Source organism: Contarinia nasturtii, unplaced genomic scaffold (assembly GCF_009176525.2).
Source record: "Contarinia nasturtii isolate CC-2019 unplaced genomic scaffold, AAFC_CNas_1.1 Cnas_scaffold_1371, whole genome shotgun sequence".
NCBI classification, from domain to species: domain Eukaryota; kingdom Metazoa; phylum Arthropoda; class Insecta; order Diptera; family Cecidomyiidae; genus Contarinia; species Contarinia nasturtii.
The window spans coordinates 4543654-4558534 of NW_022198708.1; the positions used below are offsets into that span (position 1 = coordinate 4543654).

The 14881-nt window shown below is 33.6% G+C and overlaps 3 protein-coding genes across 3 annotated transcripts; 1 reads left to right on the plus strand and 2 right to left on the minus strand.

Annotated features, from left to right (window-relative positions):
- The first annotated feature begins 870 nt into the window (after positions 1–870).
- LOC116345869 lies at positions 871–8256 on the plus strand. The gene is made up of 17 exons (XM_031775584.1): positions 871–1164; positions 1223–1476; positions 1989–2299; positions 2368–2626; positions 2701–2740; positions 2837–2988; positions 3083–3236; positions 5702–5941; positions 6005–6240; positions 6319–6369; positions 6487–6523; positions 6587–6604; positions 6705–6909; positions 6981–7157; positions 7237–7318; positions 7397–7588; positions 7651–8256. Exons 1-17 carry the CDS (start codon positions 918–920, stop codon positions 7804–7806), a joined length of 2811 nt encoding a protein of 936 aa, XP_031631444.1. The 5' UTR covers positions 871–917; the 3' UTR covers positions 7807–8256.
- A 110-nt stretch (positions 8257–8366) lies between these two features.
- LOC116345739 (probable serine/threonine-protein kinase DDB_G0282963) lies at positions 8367–13268 on the minus strand. The gene is made up of 10 exons (XM_031775388.1): positions 12918–13268; positions 12409–12629; positions 11494–12293; positions 11367–11433; positions 10448–11306; positions 10216–10369; positions 9927–10134; positions 9715–9856; positions 9486–9644; positions 8367–9402 (listed from the first exon to the last, which is right to left on the minus strand). Exons 1-10 carry the CDS (start codon positions 13011–13013, stop codon positions 9187–9189), a joined length of 2922 nt encoding a protein of 973 aa, XP_031631248.1. The 5' UTR covers positions 13014–13268; the 3' UTR covers positions 8367–9186.
- A 256-nt stretch (positions 13269–13524) lies between these two features.
- LOC116345839 lies at positions 13525–14702 on the minus strand. Its single transcript, XM_031775548.1, has 3 exons — positions 14456–14702; positions 13756–14380; positions 13525–13682 (listed from the first exon to the last, which is right to left on the minus strand). Exons 1-3 carry the CDS (start codon positions 14545–14547, stop codon positions 13554–13556), a joined length of 846 nt encoding a protein of 281 aa, XP_031631408.1. The 5' UTR covers positions 14548–14702; the 3' UTR covers positions 13525–13553.
- Positions 14703–14881: the final 179 nt, after the last annotated feature.

Genomic DNA, 14881 nt, shown 5'->3' on the forward strand with positions numbered 1-14881 from the left:
AATTACTTTGTAGATAGATGCTATGAAAACAAACGTAGGTATGAGTAAATATTTAACATGCATATAAATCATAAAAACAATTCACATCGTAAAAATGTAAAAAAATGTGTATTATTCTCATTCAAATTTAAATGGTATTCGAATTTCGAAAACAAAATCAGGAATTTTTATCTATTCTTACAAAAACCTCTGTGGAGGTGAAGAATCAGTGACTAAACCAAAATTTGAAACACACAATTTTGTGACGAAAATATTTGGTAAATATTTTTTTTTATATATTTGTACATTCAAAACGTTGCAGAAATTCCTCTCTTTTCACTGTAAATTCATATTGACGCAATGAAGAAAAAAACTGAATTTTGACTCATTTTTTTTAAAGGGCCATATTTTGGGTGACAAGTGAACCAATTTTTAAACTTCAACATTTTTTCTTAATCTATGGCCTAAGGGATTTTCAGCCATACATCAATCGTAGCAAAATGCTTTTCAGATTGGGATTATCGTCACTCACGCGAACTGCCGTCCACTGTGTTGTCTTTAATGCAAATCAATTGGATAGATGAAGGTAAATTTAACCGATTTGCGGGATAAATCCAATGCGGTAATAAAATATTACACATATTTGTGTGGAAGGTGTACATAATTGTATACATCGACTCTATGAGTTAGCTATGTTGGCTCAAAAGTAAAGAATATAATTATTCTTATTCAGTCACTGGTTATTCCTGTTATTTTTTTCTGTATTTATTTTTCTTTTCCACTGAATAAAATAATAAAAAATAAACATATCAAAGGTCAGAATAGAACAGCAGTAAAAAGGCAGCATTCGTTATGGTTATCAAACGTTTTAAATAGTGTGGCAGATGTGCGAACAATTCATTTGTGTTTAATCAGCTGTTGAAATAACATCGCATAAAATGAGTGCTGTATTTGCATTTAGTATTACGGTGATGATCGTTTTCAGTTCGGTTTATGGCAATCCATACGGTTCACATCACGTTCCAACTGACCAATATCATAATTATCCAAATGCGAATCATCAAAATGCGAATTATCCACGCCAAATCAATGCAAATACATTAAAACCATCAAGCGACTATGAAAATTCACGATTCGAAGAGTTTTATCGATGGAAGCAAATATCATACCGACCACTCGAGAATGGTATGTAACATAAATTGAATGATCATATTTCATTTATTTAAATTTTTCCCCCCTTTAGAGTCGATACTTTTTGGATTAGCGGACAGAAGGCTTAACGATTTAACGGCAAGTGATATTCGTGATAATTACATTCCATATAATAATCTGCCAATGGGGATGATGCATCATCCTCAATCACAACGGATATTCATCACTTTGCCAAGACGTCGAATTGGAATGCCTGCCACGATCACATATGTTAGTTCAAATGGTGCACGAGGAAGCAGTCCCAGTTTACAGGCCTATCCATCGTTTCGGGCCAACGAATTACATGTAAGTAAAAATAATAAATATTTTGTGTTTTTAAGTAAAATCAATCGTACATTTACTATTAAAATTGATTTCAATGTTTTTAACCGAAAATAGTAATTCTTAAAAATAACTACACCAGTAAAGTGAAAATAACATCTTACACTTACACTTATAAAATTTGGTGAATCAATAAACACCGATTGAAGTTTTATATTCTTCTATATTCATGCGCATCCAGTCCATATTATTTATGTCCCGCACATGAACAACGTGATCAGTATGGTTCGTGTTCAATGCATGATCGGCAAATGCTGATTTATTTGGTTGTGTTCACCAAATCGTTTCTCAATGGCCTTTTTCGTCTTATCGTAGTAAACGCTATTGCATTTTTTACGTTTAATTGAATAAATACCAGATTTTTAAATTGATTCGTCTTTGTCTTTACATGAGCCAATCAACATCAACTTTAGTACTTTTGTATACACAATGCATATCGAATTTTTTGAATGTTTTTTTTTTAAATTGAATTTTAGCCGCAAAATCAACCAGATAGAAATCGCATTGTTTCGGTCTATCGCTCACGAATTGATTCATGTAACCGACTTTGGTTCGTTGACACTGGATCTTTGGAATATCCCGGCAATACGATTCAAGTACAACCGCCGTCAATTTGGATCTTCGATCTTACCACTGACCTTATGCTTCGTCGTTTTGAAATACCTACGGCAAATGTGCTTGACGGTCATGGTATCGCCAGTATAACGATCGATATTGACGAAAATAGATGCGATGATGCATTTGCCTACCTACCCGATTTGGTGAATTATCGCTTACACGTTTATAGGTATCTCTACATAAACACGCTCTCCAATTAAATCCATTCAATGACCTATCTGTTGTTTTTTTCATCAGTTTGCGAACCAATCAATTTTGGACCTTTTCACACAATTACTTGCATCAAGATCCATTACGTGGTGACTTTGATGTGGCCGGCGTACAATATCAATGGAACGATGGTATTTTTTCAATTCAATTGAGTGCACGGAATGCAGATGGTTTCAAAACTGCCTATTTTCATGCAATGGCCAGCACCTCTGAATTTGAAGTATCAACGCAAGTGTTGAAAAATCAAACGGCATCAACGCGCTCAAATCATGGAAGCGATTTCAAAGTATGTTATTCTATACAATGCTTAAACATTGATATGATCCGTTTTCTTTTCTAATTCGTATTAAATTCTTTTAGTACGTAGGTCAACGGAGTACAGTCGGTCAATCCGCAATGCGTAAGTATTCGTTGAATGATTAGACTTAAATTATATAATTTTCATAAAGATTTGCACTTTTCGAGTCTGTTGTAAATTACTTTCTTTTATTTTTAGATGCCTATGATAAGAATACCGGTATAATGTTCTTTTCACAAGTGTCTTTAAACGGCATTGGATGTTGGGACACAACAATGCCATTAAATCCAGACAACTTACATTTAATCGCCCAAGACAATACAACAATGATCTATCCTTCTGATATCAATGTACGTGACCAAACGCAAACCCATTTAAAATTCAATAGATTTATGATTAACATATTTGAAAAAATATTTTATTTTTATCAATTTCATTGTGAAGATCGATTCGGAAGGTGTTATTTGGGTGATGACCAACAATTTACCACTTTATAACTACGCTACAATTGATCCAAATGAGTTTAACTATAGAATATGGAGAGCACCTGTTCAACGTGCTATACGCGGAACACCCTGTGAGATTCCAATGTATACAGGTTTCCATCCATAATCGCAGCCAGACTTCCACTTGAGTCGGAATAAGTCGGGGATTCGCTTTTTGGCGTTTTAAATACTTCAAGCGTTTTGTTATTATTATCATATGCATAGTCACATACACATTTTTCAATACAAAATAAAACATTTTTTAAATGACTTTCCATTAAATGTGGTGATAACTGCTGTTGTTTACATTAATATTCATGAGATTGATTACAACAGACATATTCACATTCAATAGTCAATATCGATTCGTTGCCGACAATTATTTGCGATGATTCTTTGTGGTGATTGTGTCAACAATAATGTAGTCAAGTATTTATCAATATAGACAACTTCAATATATACAATATAATACGTATATACACAGATAGGTATCTCGTTCTACGTTATTTTCTCGCTTTTTATTTCCCTCTCCCTTTCTGATTATTTGAATACAATAAAGTACCAATAAGAATGATTTGATGACTTGACGCGACGCAACCATATCATCAGTTGTATTGATGTTTTGCTAAAGTTGGTTTTGTTTGTATCATATTTTCATCATTTTTAACATTAAAAGTAAGTTTTGTGCGTAAACTGTTTGAAGAACGCATCAATTTTTGCAGCTCATCATCACAACGCCGTTTATACATTGCGGTCATTGTGACACAAACCACGTTACGCTTATTAATTCGGCCGCTGCGTATGGAAATGCGTCAAGGTTATAAATTCGAACCAAAAATCTTGATTCTTGTCAGTTAATAGATCATACCAGTCAAGATGGGTTCGCAACGATTAACTCTATCTTGGCTAATTGTTATAATCAGCAGCATAATATTTGTTAATTGTGAATTTGAAGAATACTATAAATGGAAGCAAATTCAATTTGCTAACAGAGGTAATTATAGATGAATTTATTACAAATTTTAATGTCAATGCTTATTTGCATTATTAATGGACGTGAAACTACCTTGGCTAACGTCAACTGAGGTAAAGTGGTTTTTTTTAGTTCAAACAGGAAATATTTCATTTGAAGTGTATTTTTACATCGATTGACTTTTCGTCTTTTAAATAATTATAAATATACAAAGTGAAATAATTTGTTTGTTGTTATTTTGTTAAACCGGTTTTGGGTTATTATCTTTTAAAATTCAAATATACAGAGCAAAATCTTGTTAGGTAGATGAATAACAAATTGACTAAAAATAAAATGCTCAACCTACAGAAAAAAACAAATTCGAATAACCTCTTATCAGTCACAATTCAATCTGTGTACAAAAATAAATGACTTTTCCGAGTAAATTGGATGAAAAAATTGATAGCTTTATTGAACCGCTGTTTATTAAATTGAGCTGTAGTAATAAACTGACCGACATTTAAAATGTAGACTGTCACATAACAGACGTTATAGGGCTTATGGAATTTTGTTCACTTTTGATAAAAAGTTTTGGCAATTCCGTAGTATTGAAATTCCAATGTCATTGTCCGAATTTTTTTCTTGAAAATCGAATGCGGGAAACCTACTATATTGATTTTAGTAATTCATAAAAGTTCCACGACCGATTTTCTGAAGAACAACAAAAATGTCAGATGATGACATTGGAATTTCGATATTGCAAAAAAAAAAAACATCTCTAACGTGAAGAAAATTCGACAAGCTTAGGCGTTATATTCTGCTGAACATTCATTTCAAATGAGCCAGCTATTTTGTATATTTAGATAATGCAATTACATTTAGAGATACATAGATGATGACGGAAACTTTTTTAGGAGGGGGTGATGGCAAAATTCCGTATGAGGTCCCTGAATAAACCCATGGGGGGTCCCTGACGATGTCAACAATTTGTAGGAAATGAGGATAAAATCGTTTTTTTTTGCTCATCACTTTTTTGACGAAAATCCCTAGCAAATCGAAAGAATTTTCTCGGCCAAAAAGAGTGAAGAGCAAAAAAAGGTCATCATTTCCAAAATTGTTCAGGTTTCCTAAAAGTATTTTAGAGGGGGGCAATCCGAACCCTAGGAACCCTCGTCATCACCTATGTAAGAGATACGCGATATTTTCAAATTGTAGTTAAATTATAGGCACTGCAAAGTTGTTTCTCCGCAGACTTCGCATGCATAGTTTGAGCTTCTAAAGTGGAAATCCACAAAAATATCAAATTATGGAAAAATATTTTTCTCATGCTAAATGTCAAAAATAACGAATTCATTTTTTCCCGGTTAATTAATTCGTGTGATTTGAATAAAAATAAAATGATGTCTTTTCATTTCAAGTTGATGTTACCAACAGAATTTCTTGGAATATTAAAGCTTGGTTGTCACAAACATCAGAAACAGAAACAGAATCAAAAAATCTGTTTTCAGAAACAGAAACAGAAAATTTTTGGGGTGTACGACAGAGAAAAGAACAGAAAGCCTTTTTCAGATAATTTTTTTTACATTGTTGCATTGTCATTGTGTAGTCTGTGTGCTTTCGAATAAAAAATGCAAAATTCCGATCAAATTGCGACATATAATGCTGCAATTTATTTCTTCGAATCCGATTTCAGAGCATTGGTGGCTCTTCTTTTGTTGATCAAGAAAAAGAGAAAGAGTCCACATAAATTATACCGACAAAGAGCCGAAGAAGGTGCTCTCAACATTTTGATTGACCGACACTTGATGGACGATGAAAAAAGTTCAAATAGTATTTTCGAGTCAGCTCGATTCTTTTTTCCAAATTGTAGGATGTTCTGTTTCTGATCTTTGTGACAACCAGCCTTAATATGACCTTAAACCATTTCAGATAACGATGGCGTCTTATTTCCTGATAACGAATATACATCAAATGTACAACCCAACTACATACCAACCAATGTAATCCCGATTGGAGTATCACATTATAAGAATAAATTATTTTTAACAGCTCCCAGGCGTCGTGTAGGCGTTCCATCAACCCTAAACTTTATTTACACCAAATCTTCAAAAGGATCTAGTCCAAGCTATAGACCCTTCCCGAATGCTGAAATAAACGAATTAGATGTAAATAGCATGCTTATAACATTGTTTTGTCTTTTATGAGAAGGATTAAAATAAAAAATCAACTTATTGTCGTTTCAGCCAAACCTACAACCGAATCCAAATAAAATTATTTCAGTCTATAGAACTCGGGTAAATTCCTTCACTTGAAAATTGCTTTCCTATTATTTAATAATTGTTATTGATTCTTTTTCGATTATTTGTCGATTATTTTAAATTAATTCTTTTTCTTTGTGATTCTCCCCTTAGGTAGATGACTGCAATCGACTGTGGTGGATTGATACGGGTAACTTAATTGTTGAATTATAAAAAGATCGATTAAATTGATTTTAATTTGAATTTCGAACAGGTATTCTGGAATATCCAAGTGAGTTTGAAATAAATTATTTCTTTCTTTTTTACATGGATTGCGATAAATGGAGAGAGTTTCTTTTTAAATCTGTTTTTCAAATCTTTCCATGACATAGATAATGCAACTCAAGTGCAGCGACCTTCTATCTGGGTTTACGATTTGGAGAATGAAAAAGTTCTTCATCGCTTTGAAATTGCACAAAGTGTTGTAGAACGGGGAAATGGTTTGGCTAGCATAACAGTTGATGCTGACCCAAATAATTGTCAAAACACTTATGCATACATACCAGATTTGGCAACGTATCGTTTATATGTATACAGGTAGTTGTGTTAATCAAATCCATTGACGTAAAAATAAAAGTTGTACTTAATAATGATAATAACCGTTCCAGCTTGAGTCAAAACCGCATTTGGACTTTCCAGCACAATTATTTCCATTTTGATCCAGTTCATGGCGATTTTAACATTGATGGAATTCCCTTTCAATGGGACGATGGAATTTTCTCAATAACACTTGGAAAACGAAATGCCGATGGCTATCGAACAGCTTACTTTCATGCAATGGCAAGGTATTTAACGAATCTCTCCTTCTTTCATGCTCTTTTATTTGATATTGAGAATGTTTACAATTATAAATCTATTTTAAAGTGTAACAGAATTTTCGGTATCAACGAAAGTGCTGCAAAATGAACAAAATGCAGGCAGATCAAATCATGGAACTGATTTCGAAGTAAATAAATTTCGTTTGGCTAACTACAAATTCAATCATTGAATTGGAGATTTAAAATTTTATTTTAATATTTTTCAGATCGTTGGACAAAGAGCACCATTTACTCAGTCAAATATGCATGATTTTGACAAAGAAACGGGCGTCATTTTTTACACGCAAATTTGGCCAAGTGGCGTAGGCTGTTGGAATACAAAAAAATCCCATGTACAAAACAATTTCAAACTACTCGCTCATAACAACCGGACAATGATCTACCCAAGTGATATAAGTGTGAGTAGAATCAATTAATCTTTTCGTAAAGAGTACACTGAAAGCGAGTTTATTTGATGTAGGTCGATCAAGAAGGGAATGTATGGATGTTTACAAATACAATGACGAGATGGATCTACTCTCAGATGAATTGGAATGAGTACAATTTTCGAGTTTGGAAAGGAAATGCACGCGAACTGGTAAAAGGAACGCAGTGCGAACGTGATCACCGAGGTTAAAGTGATTACCTTGGATCGCCAACTTGGGGGGCCGGATCGCATATAGAATTTATACTTTGTATAAACGCAGACGCAACATATCCGTCACTGTTCGCTTTGTGCTGCGCTCAATAAATACAATGTATGTGCGAGCGTCTCTCAATACACGGTCACATGCTTCATACATAGTGAACAGCGATGGATATGTTGCGTCTCCGTTTATACTTTGTATATTTATACTGCCTGCGTTTTTTATGCCAGTATAAAATTAAATTATACGCGACCCGGTCCCTGGCCAACTTCAGAAGATACAATACAATTTTGATCAACTAAACTACTTCTTGTTAGTGATATTTGCGAGTCAGTTTTTTTATTTCTATTTTTTACAATTTTTTTTCGTTTTTCATCAAAAATTTCGAATTTAATATTGTCAATAAATTAAATAAATGGAGCAATCAAATAGTAAACTTACATGCAAATGGAAAAAATAATATGAAAAAGAAAAATAATAATAAAAACAAAAATAATTTTTATACGAATGTTGACAAAAAAACAAAATCTAAAATCACAAAATTTGCTATCTTTCACGATATTTCATCTCTCTCTCACTCACTCACTCACTTCTATTCTCATATTTTCAATCACGTTGCATTTGTTTAAATTTCATTTAAAATTTGACCTACCTAGAAAACGAGAAATCATGTTTATCAGAGGGATAAAAAGGTATGGACGCTAACGATTTTGTGACTATGATGACTTATAATGTATCGAATCTAAAATTGTATGCATTACTGTGTATATATTCTCCAAAAGTAATCAATACTGTTATTACAATTAATACAATTGATTCAGCGTTCACAAAATGTCTAAAAATATTTCGAAAACCAATGGTCAAAGGTTGGATAAATTGCATCTATAAAAATATCGTTTTTTTTTGTGTGTGTTTCACATGCATATAAAATCCACTCAAAAAATGTATCACCCATATGAATGAGTACTACAATGTAATCAATCCTAGAACGGCAGTGCCTTTTAAAAAAATTTGTCTTTTTTCTTTGAAATAGACGAGTTTATATGTTTTTTTTTGTTAAAATGAGTCCATTACTTTTTGAAATGAATGATTAGCATTTGAAAAAGTGTATAATTGGAATGCTATAAATTACAAGCTACTGGTTCGGTTTGCTCATTAATTTATGGATACAGTATGGGGTGTAACATTTCTATTAGCAAAAATTCATTTCTAAATTTTTTATCGCGACGTTATTTTTCAAAAAAAAAGATTCATATGTTACATACACCCTCAATACAGAGTTATACAGAAAACAGAACAAAAAGTAAATTTGAAGATAATATAAAGGGTAAAAAAATAATAATGTAAAGAGAAAGTAGTTATAGTTATAGCTATTGCACAATATAATCTTTATGGTTTCGCAGAGATTTGAGTTGTTTTTTCAGTTTCGATACGAGGTCGGACGGTTGAACCAATATTGATATATCGCGACCAACGGCATTTAACCGATCTCTGACTTCATTATCCTTGAAAAATAGATTGAGCGGTCGTCCATTGATTTCCGTTAAAACCCAGAATGTAAGCGATAGTCCATCACAAGATTGAGCCTATTTTAAAATCGAATTAGTTTGTGTTATCATTCTTGAATGTGTTTCAAATTTTCGATTGAAAAAATTTCAATGCAACATACCTTTGGCGGTAGTCCATGTCTTGCTGACAATGAATTTGGCACAACATCGACTATTGTAGCCGTATTACCATCTCTAATTAACCCCAAGCATTGACGATCGATTTCCCTTCGAATTGCATACACTCTTCCAAATGGAACTCGTCGAATTATGAATTCGATCTGAAATATGTTTCACCATTTTTAATTGTTATCGATTTTGTTAAATTTTTGGAGTGTGAATGGAACATACGAATTGGCCAGTTGAATTGTTGATAATTTTATTCGCTTCTTTGGCATTCGTCACAGTGACTCCGCCTATTGATATGATTTGATCACCGATATGCAGTGCATTGTACAGCATTGGGTGTTCTTTTTGTTTCCATCCAGATATCCTGAAATTCGTCATGAAATAGGAAGAAAAATGAGTGAAAATCAATGGTAATAGACGTCGGTCTCACTCACCATGCTGCACCGAATGCATCGACAAAGGCAATTGAACTAGTACAGTCTTTTTTTCGTAGCTGTAGTCGAACACCACCCACGTGACACATTTCACGTCGAAGTTGCATCACTTGTTGTTCACGCAATGTCATACGACCAGAAGCACGTAGCGATATATCGACATTCGGTCGAAATGGTTGATTGGGCTGCGCTACCGTTCGACGAAATTCTGTGTGAAAAAATAATAATAACATTATAAATTAAATGTCTTTAAAACCTTACATTCGTTTTACATCATTGCGAAACACACCCGAATTATTGTTTGAGGCATTACCACTGGAAGATACGTTATTATTGTTTGAGCGTGTACGATTTCTCTGTGTATCGGATGTGGATGAACTTCGTTTTCTTTGTTCGGCTGAGTCACGATGTTGGGAATTTGTGTGGAACTCAGATGGCGAACACTGTTACAATAAAACGAAAAATTAATTTATTCTGTTTGTATTTTTAAAAAGAAAAAAACTTGACCAATCATAGCTTACATGATTCCCTTGTGGATTAATTCGATTCAGTAGCATGTTAACGTCTTTTCGACTGGGTCTCATAATAACCGCTTCGGTGACGCCTCTTGATAAAACTGGTCTTCGCGATGATAACAAATCATTTTCATGACTACTTTTAGTTGAATCTTTTGATTTTGATACTGAATTTGATATGTTTGTATCGGTTGCGGCAGCAGCAATAGCTGCTACAGAAAATGTGACTGTACTCGATGTTGATGTGGATGGTCGAATTTCGGCGGAGTCATCAGATGGCAATCTATGTGCTGAATCGACTTTAATTCGATTGATTTTGGGTTGGATTTCATTCGATTCAGTGTTGTTTCCGGTTGAAATCGATGCGCCGGATGGTGTATGCGTAATGAATACTTGTTCATAATGTAATTGTTCCTGTTGCTGAAAGGCTTGTTTCTCGTTTGCACCAATCGAAATATTTGTTACAGCCCCAAATTGACGTGCACTTTGAATATCATCGTGAGCTTCAAGCGAAGTGCTTAAAATATTTTTAGTGACTGACGACGTTAGAACCGATTGTTCCTTGATTTGTTGACAATTTGGAGTATTTGAATCGTTTGTAACTTGCACTGTTGTGACTTGCACTGCACTTTGATCGTTCGGCAAATAGTTGGACGGTATAATTTGGACGTTATTCATGTAGTTTAAATCAGGTTTCTCAGCACTTTCATTTTGTGCATTTACATTTATTTTATTTGCACTTGACACTTGAATTATGGTTATATTTGTTGTTGCAGCGGCACCATCAGCCGTTGTATCATTCGATTGACTGTCGGCTGGTTCAACTTTTTTTGATTTTGCAGCTGATCCGCGCGTTGTTTGCGGCCTGAAACCGAAATGAAATTGTGCAAAAAAAAACTCCACATTTTAGCAAGAAAATATTTACCTTGGAATAACGATTGGTTCAGGTGTTGGATATATTCCATATACAGATGAGTCCACGCTGATTGAATCTGAAGCGGAAAATTCAATTCAGGTTATGAGCTAAAGACAAAAGAGAGATATGATTTTACCTTCAGCCACATCACGATTGTTGGGCAATGCGCTGGACGATAATGTTGTTGTATTAGCAACATTATTCTGTGTACGTTTTGAGCTTGAACTGGTATTTGCATCAAATAGAACATTGGCAGCAAAAGTTCGTGCCAAAGAATGTACATGTTCATTTTTATTCTCATCGCTTTTTGGTTCACTGATAATATCCGATGTTGAAGCATCCGATACAAATGAATCATTGCTTTCTAGATCATTTTGTAAAATGACGGGTTCATTAGTTTGTTGGCTAAAATTCGGGAGTGGATACAGCATTTTAATCAGATTCTGTGAAAGTGTATTAGATGTTGATGATATGGGTGTTGATGTTGTAATTATTGTTTCAACAGCAAAACTGTCTTCGCTGCTTCCATCATTTTCATTGTCATGTTGTGTTTGATTGCGCAATGACGGTGATGTATTTCGACGATTTTGAATTCGTTCCGTGCCATCGCTGCTGTTTAATGTAGTCGATTCAGATGATTGTTGATTTGCTGTCGCTACGTGCAGTGCATTGCTATTTAATGGAAGTGTGGTGGATGTGGTTGCGGCCAATGGTGTTCGACTAGTTTGTGTTGTATTTACAATTCGTTCAACGCCTGGCACAATGGCAGCTGGTACGGGCGGTGTTGCAGGCAGTGGATCCCTTGTTGGATCTCTAGTTGGCAACAATGGTGGACGAACTTCTGGCAATTTACTATATAAATTTTCTTTTGGCGATAAAATTTTCATTTCACGCAATTTCAAGCGCAACGTGTCTACCCACTCTTGCATTATTTCCCTACATTTTTTTTTCGTTTTTTTTTTTTTTGAAAAGCAAATAAATTAAACAATCGCATGATTACACATCGAAAACAAATATTTAAATTGGAAAGTCGAAAAGTGAACGCGCTTACCATGATGATGCATTGAATCGAAGTGTCTCGCCGGCGAGCGCAATTACAAATTCATACTCATTTTCGGATGGCACTAATGTATGTGATATGTGTAAAGTAGTTTGAAGCGAAACAGTCCAATCGGGTGAATGTGAGGGGGCCTGTCGCGGTTCAGCATAGCCTTCCAATAATGCTTCACAATCATCATGAACACAAAACACCACCCAATACTTCTCAGGTTTCTTTATAAAATAAAACGAAACAAAAGAGAAAACTATAAATCGTAATAGCACCAATCAACCAAGCAATATTTATATAAAAATATAGGTATGAAAAAAAATCCAAGCATGTGAAATTACAGACCATTCAAAATCGTTCTATCGCATTGTGTTTGTTTACGTTTTGAACATAAATGCATTGCGAAATGATGAAATTTCATAATTGCATCGCCTTACATCACACGATCGAATGATGACGAAAAAACACTATGTGAATTCCCATGAATCAGATGGAATTTTTGTTTTACAAACCTTTATGCCAACGGGAATCTTTCGATTGTCGGCAATAACCCGTTTTAGCCATGTGTTTTTGTGAATTTCACGAAAAAGTGTTCCTCGGCCTTCCATATCTGTTTCTCTTTCGCATTGCACTCATTTGTTATGTTCTAATCTAATCTATGTAATTCCATTATTTTGTATATTATGTTTTTTTTTTCTTATTGTTTATTTGATAAAAATGACCAACACACACAATTCAAAGTAATTCAAATATAAATAGTGTTTGCACCATTTAATCATATAAATGTGTTCAATGCAATGTTATATGATATGCTTAATTGACAAATCAAAACTAACAATAACATTGAAATATTGTATAAAAAAATTCCAAAGAAATTAAATGTGAAATGCAAATATGTACAAATTTCGCTTGCCACTGGGATGTGTCAAAAAAAGTGAACATCGAATTCGATTTTCGAAAGTCATAACATGAGTTGGTTGGTTTCGAACTTCGAAAATAAAGAGTTTCGAACAACATCTGGTATTTGTATATTCAATTCGAACAACATTCTAGTTACGAATGAAAACAAACAATTTTCAAAACCTAAAATTGATCAAAACAAACAACACAAATGAACTATTTTCGTTTTATTCGTTTATTTTTACGTCTCAGTTTATGTAATTTTTTTGCATTTCTGATTGAGCATCTTTGAAAGAACTTATTATATTTATACACGTATTCAATTTCTCTAAACAATTTGTACAAGCTAACTTAGATAAATTATCGTCACTCTTTATCTGAAAACGAAACAAGAAGAGAGAAGAAAATTAAGCAAATTGTTTTTGTGAATAGTTTAAATCAATCGCTTACTTGATTTGGTAAAATTGACTCTAATGTTTCATATATTCCAGGATCTGTTGAAAAATCTTTTAAATGTTCACCCGATGTGAATGATTTAGCGCATAGTCTACACACCAAAAACGAATGTTGAATTTCAATATCACAATTCAATGGAGCGCAATCGACAATATTATCAAATGAATTTTCATTTGACAAATCATTTATATTGTCGGAAATATCATTGAAAAATGATCCAGAACAACTCGATATATCGAGTGGATAATTGTAGTGGTCATGAAAGACCGATAAGCTCTCCATCGAAATTCCTTCTTTTGTACGATTCATCGGTGAAAAATCATTTATTGGACCATAGTTTGGTGTTCGCTTCGATCGTTCCTCTACTTCTTCGGTGAATTCGTTTCCATTGGATGTATGTCGTTGTGAACTTGGAATATATTTATCAATATTGCATTTAAAAATTGTTGGCACTGGAATATTTATTGGGTACAGGCTCTTTTTCAGCCGTGTATTATGCGGCGGATCGATAAAACAATCGTCACTGAAATGCTCCGAACATAAATAATATTTGGTAATACAACTCAATTTCTTTTCCAGCAAATCCGCTCGATTTGCAGCTATTGCCCATTTTACAGCGCTACAAATGAACGATTTTTACACAATAAATTCAAATCAAACGAAATTTCGGTTGAATTTTAAACCAGTAACTTACAATTCTTCGTATTTGGGGAAACCGTGATAGGTCACATTTTTGTTTATGGTCTGTGAATTAAAGCACATTTCGGCACAGCAACGTTTGGACATCTTTTCGTGAATGTTTTTTGTAGTTTTTTAGGTAATATAAAAAAACCATCCACACAGTTTTACGATTTAATTTAGTTTTTGGCATTTATTTCGTTTAAATGACGGAAGAAAACACTGGCTGCTACAGTTGAATTTTTGTTTCTTAGACATTTTATGTTATACATTTGACAGTTCGAACTTTTATTGTGTAAATTCGAATGATTGTATTGCATTGGCCGTTCGTATCATTGGACTAATATTCAAATTGTTTCAATCAAACGATTTTTTCACAGTGTCAAACCACAAAAAAAATAGGAAAAAATTGTCTTAAAATATTAATTTCAAAAATGTCATC

Bases quoted from the DNA above. Each gene is read 5' to 3' on its own strand.
- LOC116345739 (XM_031775388.1), bottom strand. From the start codon at position 13,013: ATGGAAGGCCGAGGAACACTTTTTCGTGAAATTCACAAAAACACATGG. The intron at 11,307-11,366 runs GTAAATATTTTC...TTTCGGTTTCAG, and splicing joins GAACCAATCGTTATTCCAAG to GCCGCAAACAACGCGCGGAT. The intron at 9,645-9,714 runs GTATGTTCCATT...AACATATTTCAG, and splicing joins ACAATTCAACTGGCCAATTC to ATCGAATTCATAATTCGACG.
- LOC116345839 (XM_031775548.1), bottom strand. From the start codon at position 14,547: ATGTCCAAACGTTGCTGTGCCGAAATGTGCTTTAATTCACAGACCATA. The intron at 14,381-14,455 runs GTAAGTTACTGG...GTTCATTTGTAG, and splicing joins TTCCCCAAATACGAAGAATT to CGCTGTAAAATGGGCAATAG. The intron at 13,683-13,755 runs GTAAGCGATTGA...TTTCGTTTTCAG, and splicing joins AGTCAATTTTACCAAATCAA to ATAAAGAGTGACGATAATTT.
- LOC116345869 (XM_031775584.1), top strand. From the start codon at position 918: ATGAGTGCTGTATTTGCATTTAGTATTACGGTGATGATCGTTTTCAGT. The intron at 2,741-2,836 runs GTAAGTATTCGT...TTTTATTTTTAG, and splicing joins AGTCGGTCAATCCGCAATGC to ATGCCTATGATAAGAATACC. The intron at 2,989-3,082 runs GTACGTGACCAA...TTCATTGTGAAG, and splicing joins TCTATCCTTCTGATATCAAT to ATCGATTCGGAAGGTGTTAT.